This window comes from Balaenoptera borealis (assembly GCF_965194805.1).
Source record: "Balaenoptera borealis genome assembly, chromosome: 12".
Taxonomy (NCBI): domain Eukaryota; kingdom Metazoa; phylum Chordata; class Mammalia; order Artiodactyla; family Balaenopteridae; genus Balaenoptera; species Balaenoptera borealis.
The window spans coordinates 89,657,193-89,675,056 of record NC_138869.1 but is presented as its reverse complement, the minus strand read 5'-3'; the positions used below and the strand labels follow the sequence as shown (position 1 = coordinate 89,675,056).

The window sequence follows — 17,864 nt, the reverse complement described above, 5'->3', positions numbered from 1 at the left end:
ACCCCTTGAGGTGGTCACAAAGCACCAAGCTGATCTCCCTGTGCTATCTGGCTGCTTCCCACTAGCTATCTATTTTACATTTGATAGTGTATATATGTCCATGCAACTCTCTCACTTCATCCCAGCTTACCCTTCCCACTCCCCATGTCCTCAAGTCCATTCTCTACATCTGCATCTTTATTTCTGTCCTGCCCTTAGGTTCTTCAGAACCTTTTTTTTTTTTTTAAAATTCCATATATATGTGTTAGCATACTGTATTTGTTTTTCTCTTTCTGACTTACTTCACTCTGTATGACAGACTCTAGGTCCATCCACCTCACTACAGATAACTCAATTTCATTTCTTTTTATTGCTGAGTAATATTTCATTGTATATATGTGCCACATCTTCTTTATCCATTCATCTGTTGATGGACACTTAGGTTGCTTCCATGTCCTGGCTATTGTAAACAGAGCTGCAATGAACATTGTGGTACATGACTCTTTTTGAATTATGGTTTTCTCAGGGTATATGCCCAGTAGTGGGATTGCTGGGTCATATGGTAGTTCTATTTTTAGTTTTTTAAGGAACCTCCATACTATTCTCCATAATGTCTGTATCAATTTACATTCTCACCAACAGTGCAAGAGGGTTCCCTTTTCTCCACACCCTCTCCAGCATTTATTGTTTGTAGATCTTTTGATGATGGCCATTCTGACTGGTGTGAGGTGATACCTCATTGTAGTTTTGATTTGCATTTCTCTAATGATCAGTGATGTTGAGCATCCTTTCATGTGTTTGTTGGCAATTTGTATATCTTCTTTGGAGAAATGTCTATGTAGGTCTTTGGCCCATTTTTGGATTGGGTTGTTTGTTTTTTTGATATTGAGCTGCATGAGCTGCTTATAAATTTTGGAGATTAATCCTTTGTCAGTTGCTTCATTTGCAAATATTTCCCCCCATTCTGAGGGTTGTCTTTTCGTCTTGTTTATGGTTTCCTTTGCTGTGCAAAAGCTTTTAAGTTTCATTAGGTCCCATTTGTTTATTTTTGTTTTTATTTCCATTTCTCTAGGAGGTGGGTCAAAAAGGATATTGCTGTGATTTACGTCATAGAGTGTTCTGCCTATGTTTTCCTCTAAGAGTTCTATGGTCTCTGGCCTTACATTTAGGTCTTTAATCCATTTTGAGTTTACTTTTGTGTATGGTGTCAGGGAGTGTTCTAATTTCATTCTTTTACATGTGGCTGTCCAGGTTTCCCAGCACCACTTATTGAAGAGGCTATCTTTTCTCCATGGTATATTCTTGCCTCCTTTATCAAAAATAAGGTGACCATATGTGTGTGGGTTTATCTCTGGGCTTTCTATCCTGTTCCATTGATCTATATTTCTGTTTTTGTGCCAGTACCATACTGTCTTGATTACTGTAGCTTTGTGGTATAGTCTGAAGTCCAGGAGCCTGATTCCTCCAGCTCCGTTTTTCTTTCTCAAGATTGCTTTGGCTATTCGGGGTCTTTTGTGTTTCCATACAAATTGTGAAATTTTTTGTTCTAGTTCTGTGAAAAATGCCATTGGTAGTTTGATAGGGATTGCATTGAATATGATTCAGTATTAAAGGTCTCGTATACACAGAAAGGTGTGGAAGGAGACAGCATCATATATAACTTAAAAAAATATATCTACATTTAAAATAGGCCTAAGAGAGTTTTGTCACTAAGTATAAAATACATATTTTAAGTGAAAAGAAAGAACTGTGTCACAGTGTAGCTGTAATCACTCTTTTTCTTAGCGGCAAATAAGATAATGATGTGTTTTCCAATCAAGGAGGTCTTCCATTTGATGAAATATGATAGTTCCCATTTAGAGAGAACACAGGTAAGGACCTTCAAACCCTTGGGAAATTCTTAAACTTAACCAGCGCACTGAGAAACCCTGCAACCAGGTGACTTTTTTTACAAAAGTGACCTTAAACACATTACTGGGTCTGAAGATCATAGTATTTATTCATCATCCTCATTAGATAAAAGCACGAACTTTTCTAGGATTAGAAAAATCATCATTTCTCTAGGATCTTACTGTACCTAAGCAAGGATCACTGACTTCTCCTCAAGGATGAAGGATTTTATTTCCCAGTAACTCCCCAACACAGAACAATAACTTACCTTGTCTAGGTCATACAGCACACCCTAAAATTAAAAAAAAAAGGAGTATCTGGATTAAAACACATCTTCCTCAAAACCGTTACTGATATGAATCGAAGGATTTTGTCTGCATTTCTGCATCATCAATGAAATAATGATTAGCCCCATAATGTCTGTTGGACTTTTTGATATTTGCTTTAAAAGAGTAAATCTGGGTTATTTTAAATAATAGTAAGAATACTTTTAAGAGCTAATATTTATTTATACTCTGTGTCTCCAGAATTCTACCCAGTCCTCTCTGCCTTCTGGGAGCCTTAAGATGTTCACTTGCTTTGGGCTCTCCTATCTTACATAGTGAGGGACACATAAATTCACGTCCACATAAATTTTTTTTAAATGTTGTTAACATAAAAAGTAGCAGTGATTATATGTGTTAAAATAAGACTTGCCTTCCTGTTTAAACACATAAAAATTGGCATTTAAGAAGAGCCCTTGAGAGTGGTGAAAGCTTTTCACAAATTGTTTTTAAAGCAAGTTTATTCCTGTGTGCTCACAATATCACAGTATAATCAGTACACTAAGCCCACATCCCCCATCAGGAGGGTTTTTATGGAACATGAGCTCCTGCTGGAAGCTCCTCCATCCATACGCCATTGTTCTCCAAGGAGGAACATTTGTTGCCATTGAGGGCTGCCAGGGACATTCAAAAGCTCTGAAGGCCACTCCACAGAGAGTTCCACATAAATGGGAGCAATTTATCTTCTAATATTATTAGAATATAAAACTTTTAACTTCTATGAAGGCTTTAACCTCTAAGCCTTTAAAAAGGATAACATCTTTTAAAAAAGAAGATAACAGCTATTCATGTATATGTGTACCTCGTATATGTAGACTTTTCCTGGGCTTTCTGATGCCTTGAAACTTTAAGGCATAATATCATTTAGAACTTAACAAAATCATTTAAAATCATTAGAAACACCTCTTCAAGCAGACAAGTCCTCACAATTCATTAGAGTAAAGGAAACTTGCAAGCATCTCCAACAATACAGTGTGTAGTTGAACTGGCTCAAGGACTCCTCCGATTTCTTCTACCAATGACCTCTTGAGCCTCCTTTTCCTCTCAGGTATCACTGACCTATTACAATTTTTAAAAATTGGAGATAAAGGAAAGTTCTGGGTTCCAAATGCTGTACTAACAATATGGTAGGAAAACCCCAACTTTTCATTTCCTTATATTACTTGGGAAGAGGAGTATAGGGAGTTGGTTTTTTTAAAGTATTTCTTCCTGATTACAAAGTTTGTCTACATAAACATGCTTGGAAAATACTGGAATATATTAAGCATTAAGCATTAAAATAAACATCAGGAAGCACATGGCACTTTGCCCCTTGGATCTACTTTTCTTGAACTTCCTTCCTCATCCCCATGTCTATCCAGTAAGAGAAGTTAGCCAAAACAAACAAACAAACAAAAAAACCCACTGTGTTAACACTCTAAGGATTAGATGGTACCTACCAGGCGAGAGTTTCTTCTCATATCTTTTAACTGAGCTGTCAACTTGTCCAGCTCTGTCTGGTGAACCTCCAGATACTCACTGCAAAGATAAGAGAGATGTGATTTTGAACTCTGTGACTGTCAGGTAGAATCTGATGCTGATGCTGACCTTTCCCTTCTAAAGGGGGGGCATTAAGAACCTGAACCTTGCTCTATGGAGCACAGAGCTGGCAGGGAAGAGGCTCTTCATTTTCCTAAACTCTCCACATTTTGAAAGCTCTAGCAGTTGAATCTGATACTATCCAGATAGTCAAAAAGGAGAATCCCTATGAGGCTGGCTTCGCAGGAAAGAAAAACCAATGTGGAGGGAATGGCAAGAACCATGGAGTCAGTCCTGGATCTGGGCTCACAGAATTCTATCTAGTTCCGTAGGACACTGACAGTATGCATCTCACCACATACTAGGGAAGTTTTATTCTGGACAAGTCATTGCTATAATATACTCAGGAAGGTTTTAGAACGCTTCTTCAGCAATCTCTAAAACAGATATGCCTGTCTACCAGTGTTTAAGTAAAATACAATATTACACAGAGTTAAACATAAACATATTACTATTTCAGGTCTCCTTCAATGTTTGGTTATGATATGGAAACCCGATCAAGTTCATATCTTTGGGACTCATTTAAGGCTTCCTAAATTATGGTGCAATAATAAAACACCTACTACAGAAATAGACATTCTAAAATTATCTCATAAGACTAGCTTTTCTGACCCGCCAGAGCATTTTAGAAAGGAAAAAGGTTTCAGTGCATTATTAGGTTTGATGTTCTTACTCAAGTCCATTTTTCAAAGCCCTGTAGACCTCTTCCACCCTTTTAGGCTGAGGCTCTTTGGGAGGGCTGCTGTTCTTGTGTCCTAAATTGTGCATTTTCTTCAGTTTGGCCTGAGGCTTCTTGAGAGCAGAGGGATTTTCAATGAAGGAGTTACATCTATGGAAAGAGAAAAGAAAAGCCGAAATTGTTTGAGTCTTGGGCATCCAAAACGATCTGACCAAAGAAATGCCTTTTAATCATCTTGTGTTTGTGTTAGTGTCTTTTGGGGAAGGTAACGTTCCCTTGTATATTAATAGATCTGAGCCATCCTTCATTTAGTTTTGTGGTATTAGAGTTAACTGCTGAAGTCTGGAAGCTCTGCTGGGCAGTGGCTACCCAGAGTCAAAGCCTGGATTCAGGTAATGTACACTCCGAGTGAAAGCATGTCACATCACTGAAACCTCATGGGAAGCCAAGAACAAACACTTCTAGGTGGAAATAATGAACAGGCAGAAGAATGTAATTCAGCTAAAAAAATATATGCACTATGTGACATCAGGCCTAAGCGTCTATTAAATTTGACTGGGATGTGAATGAATAGTTTTTAAATAAAGGGCCATAAGCATGACAAAGGGCTAATGCTGTATACAAACTCATCTTATTTTATTGCACTTCAAAGATATTGTGTTTTTTCACAAATTGACGATTTGTCGCAACTCTGTATGTCAGATGATGGTTAGCATTTTTTAGCAATAAAGTATTTAACTAAGGTATGTACTATTTTTTTTAGACATAATGCTATTGTACACTTAATAGACTAAAGTATAGTGTAAACATAACCTTCATATGCACTGGGAAACCAAAAAATTCGTGTGACTTGCTTTATTATGATATTTGTTTTATTGCAGTGGCCTAGAACCAAACCTGCAGTTATCTCTGAGGTATGTCTGTAGTGTTAAAGTAAAGAAAAGCACACATAGCTGGATGAATAGACTTTTTAAAAGTTTACTTATTTATTTATTTATTTTTTGGCTGCGCCCAGAGGCTTGTGGGATCTTAGTTCCCCGATCAGGGATGGAACTGGGGTCCCAGCAGTGAAAGCACTGAGTCCTAACCACTGGACAGCCAGGGAATTCCCTTAAGTTTTATTTTTATGGAGTAAATTTTGTTTAGGTATAACATGAAACTCAACATCCCTATTAATGGCAGGGAGGCAGCCTACAGTGGTAAGATGGACACCTGGTAACTTAAACCCAAACTACTGATTTGATTAGGAAGCTCAGAGGCCGGACTACTCACTGACCCAGCTGCTGAGTGGAAAGCCGTGACCTCTGAGTCTGGTAGGTGTCTGCTGCGCACCTTCCAGGTTAATTCTTACTTTCCTCTGCCATTACCGTGTGCACCAAAGGGGACAATACAGGTCAAAGCACATAAGACCCCTAAGAATGTAAGATCTTTATCATGTCAGAAAAACTGATGAACTTTATTCCATGTTACCTATTTCACTACCTGTGTTCTCTTTCTTGAGTTCCTCTAAGTCCTATTTTAGATGAGGGGAGATACTAGGGAAACTGAAGACTAACATTCCCAAGCTTGTGTCTGAAAGACATCTGCTCCCCAGAGTCAGTCTGCAGAGTCAGTCTTTATCGATTACATAACTTCATACCAAAAATAATCTCCCAAATCTGGATACAACGGAATGTGCTTCAAAAAGGGGTGCGGGGTGATTTCAAACTCTATTACAAAGCTATAGTAATTAAAACAGTATGGTATTGGCATAAAAACAGACACATAGATCAATGAATAGAGAGCCCAGAAATAAACCCACTCATATATGGTCAGTTAATTTACGACAAAGGAGCCAATAATATGCAATGGGGAGAAGACAGTCTCTTCAATAAATGGTGCTGGAAAAACTGGACAGCTACATGCAAAAGAATAAAACTAGACCCTCTCTTACACCATATAAAAAATTAACTCAAAATGGATTAAAGACTTGAATGTAAGACTTGAAACCATAAAACTCCTAAAAGAAAACATAGGTAGTAAACTCCTTGACACAGGTCTTGGCTATGATTTTTTTGAATATGATACTGAAAGCAAAAGCAACAAAAGCAAAATTATACAAGTAAGACTACATCAAACTAAAAAATAAAAAGCTTCTGCAAAGCAAAGTAAACCATCAACAAAATAAAAAGGCAACCTACTAAATGGGAGGAAATATTTGCAAATCATATCTGATACGGAGTTAATATCCAAAATATATAAAGAACTCATACAACTCAATAACAAAAACCAAACAACCCAGTTAAAAAATGGGCAGAAGATCTGAACAGACACATATCCAAAGAAGACATACAAATGGCCAAAGGGTACGTGAAAAGATGCTCAACAGCATTAATCATCATGGAAGTGCAAATCAAAACCACAATGGGTTATCACCTCACCCCTGTTAGAATGGCTATTATCAAAAAGACAAGAAATAACATGTGTTGGCAGGTATGTGGAGAAAAGGGAACCTTTGTGCACTGTTGCTTGGAATGTAAATTGGTGCAGCCCCTATGGAAGACAGTACAGAAGTTCTTCAAAAAATTAAAAATAGAACTACCATATGATCTGGCAATTCCACTTCTGAGTATTTATCCAAAGACAATGAAAACATGAACTCAAAAAGATTTCTGCACCCCCATGTTCATTGTAGCACTATTTACCATAGCCAAGATTTATGGAAACAACTTAAGTGTCCAATGAATGGATGAATAAAGAAATTGTGATATATATATATTATATATATATATGTATGGCTGAATAATATTCCATTGTATATAGGAATATTACTCAGCCATAAAAAAGAATGAAATCTTGCCATTTGTGACAACATGGAAAGAACTCGAGGGCATCATATTTAAGTGAAGTAAGTCAGACAAAGACAAATACTGTACAATCTCTCATACATGGAATCTAAAAGAAAAACAACAAAAAGCCAAGCTCATAGATATTGGTGACTGTCAGAGGCAGGCAGCGTGGGCGGGATAGAAGAAATGGGTGAAGGGGGTCAAAAGGTTAAAAAAAAAAAGGTAGCAATTCAAATTAGGGGGAAAAAGACTACAATACATGGTGTTACAATGGATATATATAAAAAGCCTTTATTGTTCTGTAAGAAAATATGTAAACATCCACCCCCAAAATAGGCAATGGATGTGAATGCACTGGTTATTCCCAAAATAAATACAAAACACAAGTAAACTTATGAAAGCACATTTAACCTCGTTAGGGATGACATAAAAGACTGGAAAAGATTTTTAGAAAATGCTCAGGATCAACAGATGTGTGGATAAAGGTAAATCTGTTGTTACTGGTTAGAGGATAAATGGGTTCGAACATTTGGAGGCACTCTGGCAATAGGCATCAAAAGATCTGAAAGAAATGGGGTGGGGGTAGGGAGAGCTATACATGTGTATTGCTAGCTTGTCCTAAATCTTCTTTGAAGGAGGAATTCTAAATGATAGAAATTTGGGGAACATTACATCTTTTTCATGAAAGAGATGAAAATAACACAGGTGTGTGTTTTGACAAGGCCACATGCACGCGGACCCTCTTCAGAGCACCAAGGCTCACATCCCTCTCAAGCTGCGTCCCAGGAGAGAACCACACACAACTTGCCTGGATCGCCTCTCCTGAAGGCCACTGAACCCCGCAAAGGACTGGCTCCTGATGATCCCATTGGGCCCTCCAGGCGAGAAGGACTGGGATCCTACCAACATGATTTCTGGGAGTCTGGCTGGTAGTCCTATAAGACAACAGAAAGATTAAGGCAAATTACAGGCGGGTTCAAACAGAAAACACGCTAAGCTTGTCAACGATAATAGGAGGTGACATGAGGAAAGGTGAGTCATGAGGCCATTAGATGCCTGTAAGATTTCTTTCCTACGACATGTTCTTTTTAAGCCAAAGGGTTCAGCTCTCAGGTGAACCTGAAGAAACACATGAAGATGTAAATAAATATAAATTACACACCATTATCAGTTACTTTAGGGTTCCTTCAGGGATTATTTTTTTAAACAAGGTTCAACCATACCTTCAAAATATGCAAAAACTTCGGAATGTTTCCCTCCATTTAGGACAACAATAGCAACAGCAAAAGCACACAAATAGGCCAAGTCAAGTTTCAGATAGGTTCTGCATGACGTTCAAAACACAGTCCAGTCTTAGGGTGGAATTCTACACTTAGAAGTCACAAGGCTAAAAACACTAGGTTTCTTGAGAGATGAACTTACTTAAACTTGTTCTCCCTTTTTCTACCCTTAAGTATATTTTGAAAGATAAGATCGTGCCGCTCTTGTGGCAGTGAGAAAAAAGAAGAGCACAGAGAGCGCTCACAGAAGTAGTGATAATCTAGGTTATGATAAGAAGGCAAGAGAAGAGGCAAGAAAGGTAAAGGGGAAAATACAGCAGAAGGCACACACCCCATTTCAGTCGCTAGCTCACCTTTTATAAAGACTCATCACCACTGACCAAGACGCGTTGTCAAAATACAACTTCAGCTGGACAGAAGCCCAAGGTTAGTTCCCCCAAAGGACTGCCCTAGAACAGTTAGGTAATTCTATTCCCTTTAGATCAGGAAAAGTCAAAGCACATACCATTGTCTTAGCAGGTAACCTCAGTCCAGAGAGGGGGACGGGCTAGCAGGAGAAAGGGGACACAGCCGCTGTCCAGACTAAAGACTTCCAAACTGGGCAGACACTAATAGCATCAATAGTCGCCCTTTAAAAACCCAGCAAACTAGCAAGCAAGCAAGCAAAGCTAAAAAACAGCAGCAAGACACTCTTGTAGTCCATCTAGATGTAATGGAAAAGCCAACTTCACTGGGCCCTACTCAAAGCTATTGGAAGCAGCTCAGCCAAGGGAGGAGGTCTGAGTGAGTTACTTCCCCAGAGAGAGAACAAACAGCCCTCTTCCCCATGAGGCTGCAGGTTTCTAAATCCCCTCCTCCCCACCCACCCCAGGAGAAAGCAGCTCTGAGGAAGCAAGCATGCACTCTCGCAGGGTACAGGCGCTGACTCACTTGGCAAGAGGCTTTGCAATGAGCAACAGGTTGGTCTTTGATCTGGGTAGGACAGGAATCCCACCCAATCCAGCTAGGGATGGGGACAGGGAGGCTTAAGCTTTGGAACAGTCTCTAGAATTTTAAAAGTAATGACGTAGAAGTATGCATGTGCAATAACATTAATATCTAGTGCACGAATGGCAGGACAAAATGCAGTGCAAATAAGACTCCTTCTGGTTACTTCCCCCCCACCCCCAAGTTTCAAAAATAACCATGATTCACATAAATCCTTAATGAGGTTCTCTTAAGTGTTCTTTGTTGCTTACTAAGCAGTCTGTCTAGTTCTCATTAAAAACACCTTCTTAGGTTCATAAAGCATGCCTGTGCTATCCTTGTATCACATGCAAACGTAGCAAGTATCAAGAAAACGTAATAAATATCAAGAAAAAGATCCAGAAAATTTAATAAATATCAGGAAAACATGTTCTTTCTGTGCTCAATAATTTTATAACCTAAAACTCACCTCAAAGGCTCAATTTGGCAAATTTAATTAGTATTGTATCTCATTTTGTAAATTATTGTTCAACAGGTCTGTTGCATCATGGCGTTCTTTGGTCACAGGGAAAAGACTTAAAGTATCTCAACTATTTTAACTGCGTTATTGTCTTGTACTTCCTAGAGGTTATGCTTTTAAACCAAAAAGATTTTTTTCCCTTATCCACTGGATCAGTAGTTTCACAGACTCCCAGGCATTCTGACTTAACTAGTATGGACCTGAGTATTGGGATTTTGAAAAGGACCCCAGATGGTTCTGATGCTCAGCCTAGAAAAGAAAAAAAGGATGATGCTGAATTGGTTGAAAATGTTCAAACTTCAGTTACAATCATCTGCTACAATTTCTCAAATGTCCAACTTTTAAAAAGTCTTAAATAAGCCTCTCTTTGCAAAGTTTAAATGTTAGATGAATTAAACATTAGAACTGGATAGTGAAATAATTTTCCTTCTTCTCCTTTTTCAGTAATAGGTAAGAAAGCTTCTTGAGAACAAAACAAATGTTTGTCCTGGATTCTGAGTTTGTAAATTGCTTCGGGATGGATAAAATCCTCAGACGCTTTTCATTACATTTACGTGTTGAATGGATGCCCGCTGGGAACAGGAAGGGGGGTAAGTGGTTTTGCCTGTCTGGTCTTAGAAATGATCATTATCTATCAGAAAAGAATTCGACTGATAGCTGGCTTAGGCTGAGATCTCTATCCTGCCATCAATTCCCCTAGAGGCTGGCTCACTGCCTAAGGAGAGTCATAAAATAAGTTTGAGGGCCTCTGCACAAGGTCAGGCTCTTGGAGAAAAGGAGTAGGTTGGGAGAGGGAAGAGCAGGTGGGTTGAAGGATAAGAGTATGCAAAGCACCTCCCCGCCCACACCCCTAACTCTGAAGTAGGGGTGACAGTTCTTTGCTACTACTCTTCCAATGGCCCCAGCCATTCCCCAGTGGCTAGTTATCCTGCAACTCTGTTATCATCTTCTTGACGACACCACTCCCACCTCTTGGAGCCCTAAGTCTTCAAGCTGCTCCCTGGCTTCCTAGAATCTCACAGACCTGCTTTCTTCCAGCAAAACTACCCTTAAAGCTACATTACTCATTTTCAGGCTTTAAGGACTTCAAACTGGTTCCTTGTTATTTGCATTTTAGTAGCAGATGCTTCTTTGAACCTTTACCTAAAGAAAGAACTGAAGTAGAATTGCAGTATCGCTGCTGGTAGGTGTATAAAGTGGTACCGAAAGTTTGGAAGACAACTAGGTAGTATCTACTATTTAAAATGTAAAACATCCTGTAATATGTCACATCTACTCTTTGCTATCTCCTGTGGAGAAATACTCAAGTTCACAAAAAGTTATATACAGGGATATTCACGACAGTTAATGTAATAGCGGAAAAACGGAAATGATGTAAATGTTAATCATTACAGGAATGGTTAATACACTATGGCATAACCATAGCAGTTAAAAACAATATGCCGGGCTTCCCTGGTGGCGCAGTGGTTGAGAATCTGCCTGCCGGTGCAGGGGATACGGGTTCGAGCCCTGGTCTGGGAGGATCCCATATGCCGCGGAGCAACTGGGCCCGTGAGCCACAATTACTGAGCCTGCGCGTCTGGAGCCTGTGCTCCGCAACAAGAGAGGCCACGATAATGAGAGGCCCGCGCACCGCGATGAAGAATGGCCCCCACTTGCCGCAACTAGAGAAAGCCCTCACACAGAAACGAAGACCCAACACAGCCATAAAAATAAATAAATAAATAAACCCAAAGTTTAAAAAAAAAAAAAAAAAAAATATGCCCACATAGAAAGATCCACCCCCACCACCCGCCCGGCCGAGGACAAATTGCAGAACAAAATAGAGTATGATACCAGGAATGTTGAAAACAAAATATAAAATTATGTACATGAATAGAAAAGTTCTGAAAGTATACACAGTCTATGAAGAGGTGGGATTGAGTAGTAGTCAGAAACATTTTAATTTTTTCTATATTGTTTGAGTTTTTATAAAGGAAATGGATTTATGTATGATTGATATGATGCAAAATTCTTTTTTGAAACTGCAGACATTTGGAGTTGTCTAAAGTTGGGACTGGAGAGGAGAGAGAGCTCACATACAAGAACATATAAGATAGCTTTGATGGGTAACGGCTATATTTATATAGTTTATATTTGTAAGTCCTGAAGAGGAGAAATATAATTCCTAAGAAATAATGTATTAGGTTTCATAAATTCTGATTACACTAGAATAATTCAGATTCCCCAGTGAAGTTCCCATTATGAGCTCTGAGCTATGTACCAACTTCTTTATTTTCATCTGAAGGATTTTTAGAGATGGTACCGTACTCCTGGTAGGACGCACTATACCCAATACGTATTGTCAAGGTTCATCAAATACCATATCTAATAAGCACGAAATTCCACATAAAACCACAAATCCTTCTTTGGCTGCTGCTACTTGAAACTCCTGGCTCTTTGAAAACTGTTTCCAGTCCCTAAGTTATTGACTTCTCACCTGGTCTTTCTGAAAATGCCAGCAGAACTAACATTCATTTTTGCACATTAAATCCCAGAAAGGTCTCAAATCTTAGGCAAACGATAAAGCTGCTGTGCTTTGTTCCTTACTTTGTTTTGTCCCAGGAGGCCCAGGCTGTAACACCGGGTGGCCACCCCTGCCCTGCCATTCCCACAGTCCCTGGGAAGAACGGAGTCTTTCTGGAAAGAATCCCCAGCACCTTGACTAAGAGTTGAACAAACCCTACCATTCTGAGCCGAGTCTCTTAGCACAGAAGCCAGAAAGTCACAGTTGTTTCTCTTCTCGGCTCTTCATACAGTGAAAACCGCTGCCTTCTCCCTGGCTATGCAGTGCTAAGATCCAACTGAACACATACTGGAGTCTTTCGAAATAAAAATGAGTATAGGATTTCATGTGTTCTGATATGACACGGTGATACAAGTACACCAGGCCTTGGTGGGTACCATGAGCCACCAGCCGACCGGAAGTTCCTAGTTTGTTTAAATTAGAAGGTAGCTTATCAAATCAGCAGGCAGTTTGGAAACAGCACTGAGCCTGGTTGGAGATGGCAGGGTCTGGGGAGGGGGCTGAGGCAGATTAAAAAAAGATCAAGGGTCAAGAGGTCCCCCTTCATCCCACCAGGTCTCATGCCTTGTTTAGATCAGAAATAAAAGGTACAATATGAGTGCAGTTCAGAGGGGGGAAATAGCCAGTGACCTGGAGAACACAGAGATAACCTGATTCTTAAGAATAAACAAATGGATAGAAGTCAACCTTGGAGGGTTGCTTGGAAGACAGCAATGAAGGGCACCCGTCACACTGCAGGGCTGTGAACCAGACCCTACAATGCAGCTCCTGAGAGTGTTACCAGTAGAAGTAGTAAAAATGGAAGAAAAATGCTTTCAAAGTTCAGTCTAGGTGACAGGTCCATTTCCCATTACATTTTTATAAACTGGTATTCTGGCTTAAACTTTCTTGTAAATTTGATTAGCCTGAGTTAGCAAGCTTCTCTCCCCAAATGTGAACAATTCCTCTCGGGGAACCCCAAGGTTAGGTAAGACAGGCCAGCCTCCTTTCATCACTTCTTGGGCATTAATCTCCAAACTGATGAGTTCACAGTAGAAGTGTTAGAGGCATTGATTAACTGATATGGTAACTGGACAAAGCAACCAGTCAGCTAGAAGGAATGTTAATATTGATCGTTAGAGTTAAATATACTAAGACTTATGAAAGCAAATAGGAATCATTAGGTTATTTTTAGTTTTTTCCAAGCATAAAAGCACTCTGCTGTATTAGGAAAATACAGAGAAGCAGAAAGAAGTCAGGGCAGGGAGGGGGAGGGAAGAACCATATTGTTTTCTAGCACCCAACGATAACCACCAGCAGAATTTTGGTGCATGTAATTTTCTTCAACTCTTCCCTTTCCGCATAAAACATAAGAATTTTGAGCACAATGCATGCTAAATTTTGTATCCTGCTTTTTCTATCATATTCTTTTTTGAAAAAATTAATTAATTAATTAATTTATTTTTGGCTACGTTGGGTCTTTGTTGCTGTTCGTGGGCTTTCTCTACCTGTCGAGAGAAGGGGCTACTCTTCACTGCGGTGCACGGGCTTCTCACTGCAGTGGCTTCCCTTGTTGCAGAGCACGGGCTCTAGGCGTGTGGGCTTCAATAGTTGCGGCACACAGGCTCAGTAGTTGTGGCGCATTGGCTTAGTTGCTCCGTGGCATGTGGGATCTTCCCGGACCGGGGATTGAACCTGTGTCCCCTGCATTGGCAGGCGGATTCTTAACCACTGTGCCACCAAGGAAGTCCCTACCATATTCTTTTTTTAGAGGTATGTTGAGGGGTTTATAAATTAGCTTTTTTCTTCAACCACCTTTAAGAGGGTACTTACGTCTACCCCACATTCCATGTGCTACCTTGGATAATAAAAGGGAATCCATACAGTCTACATTATATATGCCTTTTATTTCTGATTTTAAGGTATGGTCAAAAGCAAAGAGGACCCTTGTCAGGATGACACCTGGGCCTCTCTATGGGAGACGGGGGAGTAGATTAGCATTTGTACATGCTGGAGTTGCAGGACATCAAACATTATGAAATTTAAAAAACAACAACACAACAGCTGACATCACTGTCTTAATCCTGGAAGAGCAAGGTTTTTATGGTGTTTTCCTTTTTTCATTTAACCAAATTCTCTAATATAGAACGCAAACAGGTAATTCTGGAAGACCCCCACTATGGACAGAAAATAGAACAGACATCTGTGATTTCTGAATGAAGTTAGTAAGGACATCTCAGTTCTCACCAAAGCATTTGTCGTGGAGCGAAAATGTTGACTTAGAAATCAATAGCTGCATAGCTACAAAGCTACGCCATCTCCACGTTAGACTGAGACCAACCCTCTGAGATAAGGCAATGGCCACTAGGGCAGTTGGCAGGTTGCTGGAGTGACAATGCTGGCAAAAGTAGACAATTCTACAGTCAACCCAAATGTTGGCCTGGTGCCAGGGATGGGAGCAGGCAAAGGACCATGAGAGAACTTTTGGGGGTGGGGCTGGAAGTGTTCTAAAACTGTGTTGTGGTGATTGTTGCACAACTGTATACATTTACTAAAACTCAAACTGTACATTTAAGATGAATTAATTTTACGATATATGAGATTTACATCAATAGAGCTGTCGGAAAATCACTATCAATTTCCAGAAAAAGTCATCATTCCTTCTGCAAGAGGAAGTGCCAAGGAATCAGGACCTGAAAGGGAAAAGCTCGATCAACAAGCAACCACCTGAGAGTTGAATATTTTCGTGATTTGATCCTTTTCCCCATCAACACCACGTAAGCTGCAGCACACTGGCCCCACTGTACTTTCTGAGTCATTTCTTCCTGTCTGCTTTGTGTTCCTCCGCTCTCCTCTCCTAACAGTGCCATCCTGTTTATGCACCTCCACATCTTGGTCAAGGGTAGAAGTACAATTCAGTTGTCTGAAAGAGGCATGTGGGTCAGATGTAAATAGCCTGCTATGCTAAATGATTATTTAAGATGAATCCTAAAAATAGGTGTCTGCTTATTATATGGTTGCAAGGTACCTATTACAGAACAGTTGACTAATCTTAAAAAGAGTGGATATATTTAAGTCACGGGCTTTTTTTTTTTTTTTTTTGGAGTGTACTGCCTTAAAATAAATCAAGGCAAGGCTAATATTTGCTTCTCAGTTGTCAGCTTTGTTTGCTAACCAAACAATAAATACATGCGTGAGATATTACATTGACTGAGACAAGTGATGTGAACGGATGAAAAAACTTACAAAGCAACATAGACTCACTCCTCAGTGAGAGATGGAAGAACCAAGCTCAGGTGTTCTTACTGGCCTCTTGGGCACATACTAAACTTGCTGAAGCTCAAATTTGGTATCTAGAGAATGAGAGTAGTTAATTCCTCCCCATTTTAATAGACAAGCATTGTAAGGTTCAACTGAGATCAAAGCATCCTTCCATCTTACAATCGTGAGGCTACTTGGACATCTTCTAACCTGACTTCCCACCAGCCCTATAGACGGTAAGACTTCTGCTTAAAAACATACAGAAAACGAGGAAGTGCTTTATAAAAAGTAAGGTGCTTGAGAAATACAAAGATTGCGATAACGAAGACTGAGGTTCAACTAACATGGAAGAAAAGGAACTCATTTTCAGAATCTCTGGAAACTGATATCAATGGTTTTCTTTCCATATTTTCTAAGACACCTCAATCAACACAATTATTAAGTACATATTATCGGCTCATCATTGGCAGGATGCTATATGGTGCCCAAGATCCAAAAAGAACCAAAGACTGATCTCTGCTATAAACAGTTTTAATAATTTAATGGGAGAAGAAAATATGACTGTACATAAAGCCGTTGGGAGATCATTTCCGATGTAAGAAATATGTAAGAAATAACACACAGTGAAATTTTAAGTGATGTCTATTTCTCAGTGCTCCAAGGAAAGCAGTAAAGCTGAGATGATTAGAATGTGGACTCCCAAGTCAGACAAATCTGGGCTCCATTTGGGGGCTACAGTTTACAGCTGTTTGAACTTATGCAGGTTACTTAACCTCTGTGAATCCCAGTTTCCTCATTTGTATAAAAGGACTAACACTTCAGAGGATTTTTGAGGTGCAAATGAGTTAGTATACTCAATACCTGGTATGTGGTAAGTGCTTAATACAATTTAAAATAATAGAGTTCTCTCAATGGAGAGGGAGATAAATGAGACAGGTACAGCCAGGAAGTTTCACAGAGAAGATAAAACGTTGGCTACATCCGGAAGAATGGATGTGATCTGAACAGATGAAATCAAGGGAAGCCAGAAACTAGCATCTTTGTGAACATAGCAATTTTTAGGTAATTAAAAAGCAGAACTACTTTAAATACTGGCTGATAAAAACTAAAACCATGGGTACTTTGGAAGCCCAGTTCAAAAACCAATTATGGTTTTGTTTTTGTTTTTTTGAAATAATTGTAAGCTTACAGAAAAGTTTCAAGAAAAGAACAAAAAGCTCTCATACATCTTTCATCCAGATTCACCATTTGTTGAAATCTGTCACGTTTTACTCTGTCGTCTCCCCCCATACACACATACCCATTACTACTTCCTGAATCATTTGAGAGCAACTTGCATATACATATTTATATATATATTTGTTCCTCCCCATTGAGCAATTTGCAGATATGATGCGTCAATGTGTATATCCTAAAGACGTGGTCATTCACTTACATAATTGCAGTACAATTATCAACATAGGAAATTTAACATCAGTACGATACTATTATCTAATGTACAGACCTTATTCAAATTTTACAAATGGTCCCAATAATGTTTGGTATACTGTCCCTCCACCCCCACCCACATGCTAGGAGCCAACCCAGGATCATGCACTGCCTCTCTTGAAATATGCCTTTAGTCTCCTTTAAACTGGGATGGTTCCTTGTCCTTTCTTTGTCTTTTGTGACTTGGACATTTTCACAGAGTACAGACCAGTTGTTCTATAGAACGTTCCTTAGTTTGGGTTTGTCTGATGTTGTCTCATAATTAGGCTTAGGCTATGCATTTTTGGGAGTGACATCACATAAGTGATATTGTTGTCCTTCTGAAGGTACTGCATCAGAAGGCACAAGAAATCACTTGGTCCTGTTACTAGTGATGTTAACTTTGATTACTTGGTTAAGGTGTTGTTGGACAGTTTCTCCCCTGGAAAGTTTCTATTTTTGCCTTTGCAACTGGTAAGTGGTTAGTAAGGAGGTACTTTGGGGCTATGCAAATATCTTGTTTCTTTAACCCAGAAGTTTTAGCATCC

At 39.4% G+C, this 17,864-nt stretch overlaps 1 protein-coding gene across 5 annotated transcripts in view; it reads right to left on the bottom strand.

Moving 5' to 3' along the window:
* RIPOR2 (RHO family interacting cell polarization regulator 2) overlaps positions 1 to 17,864 on the bottom strand; it is a 114,235-nt gene that overhangs the window by 46,929 nt on the left and 49,442 nt on the right. For all 5 annotated transcript variants that reach the window (XM_082346331.1, XM_082346327.1, XM_082346330.1 and 2 more), the window contains exons 2-5: positions 8,086 to 8,212; positions 4,444 to 4,599; positions 3,632 to 3,710; positions 2,138 to 2,161 (exon numbers count right to left, since the gene is read on the bottom strand). In XM_082346331.1, coding sequence (XP_082202457.1) covers positions 2,138 to 2,161; positions 3,632 to 3,710; positions 4,444 to 4,599; positions 8,086 to 8,212 — 386 coding nt within the window. The remainder of the gene's footprint in view (positions 1 to 2,137; positions 2,162 to 3,631; positions 3,711 to 4,443; positions 4,600 to 8,085; positions 8,213 to 17,864) is intronic.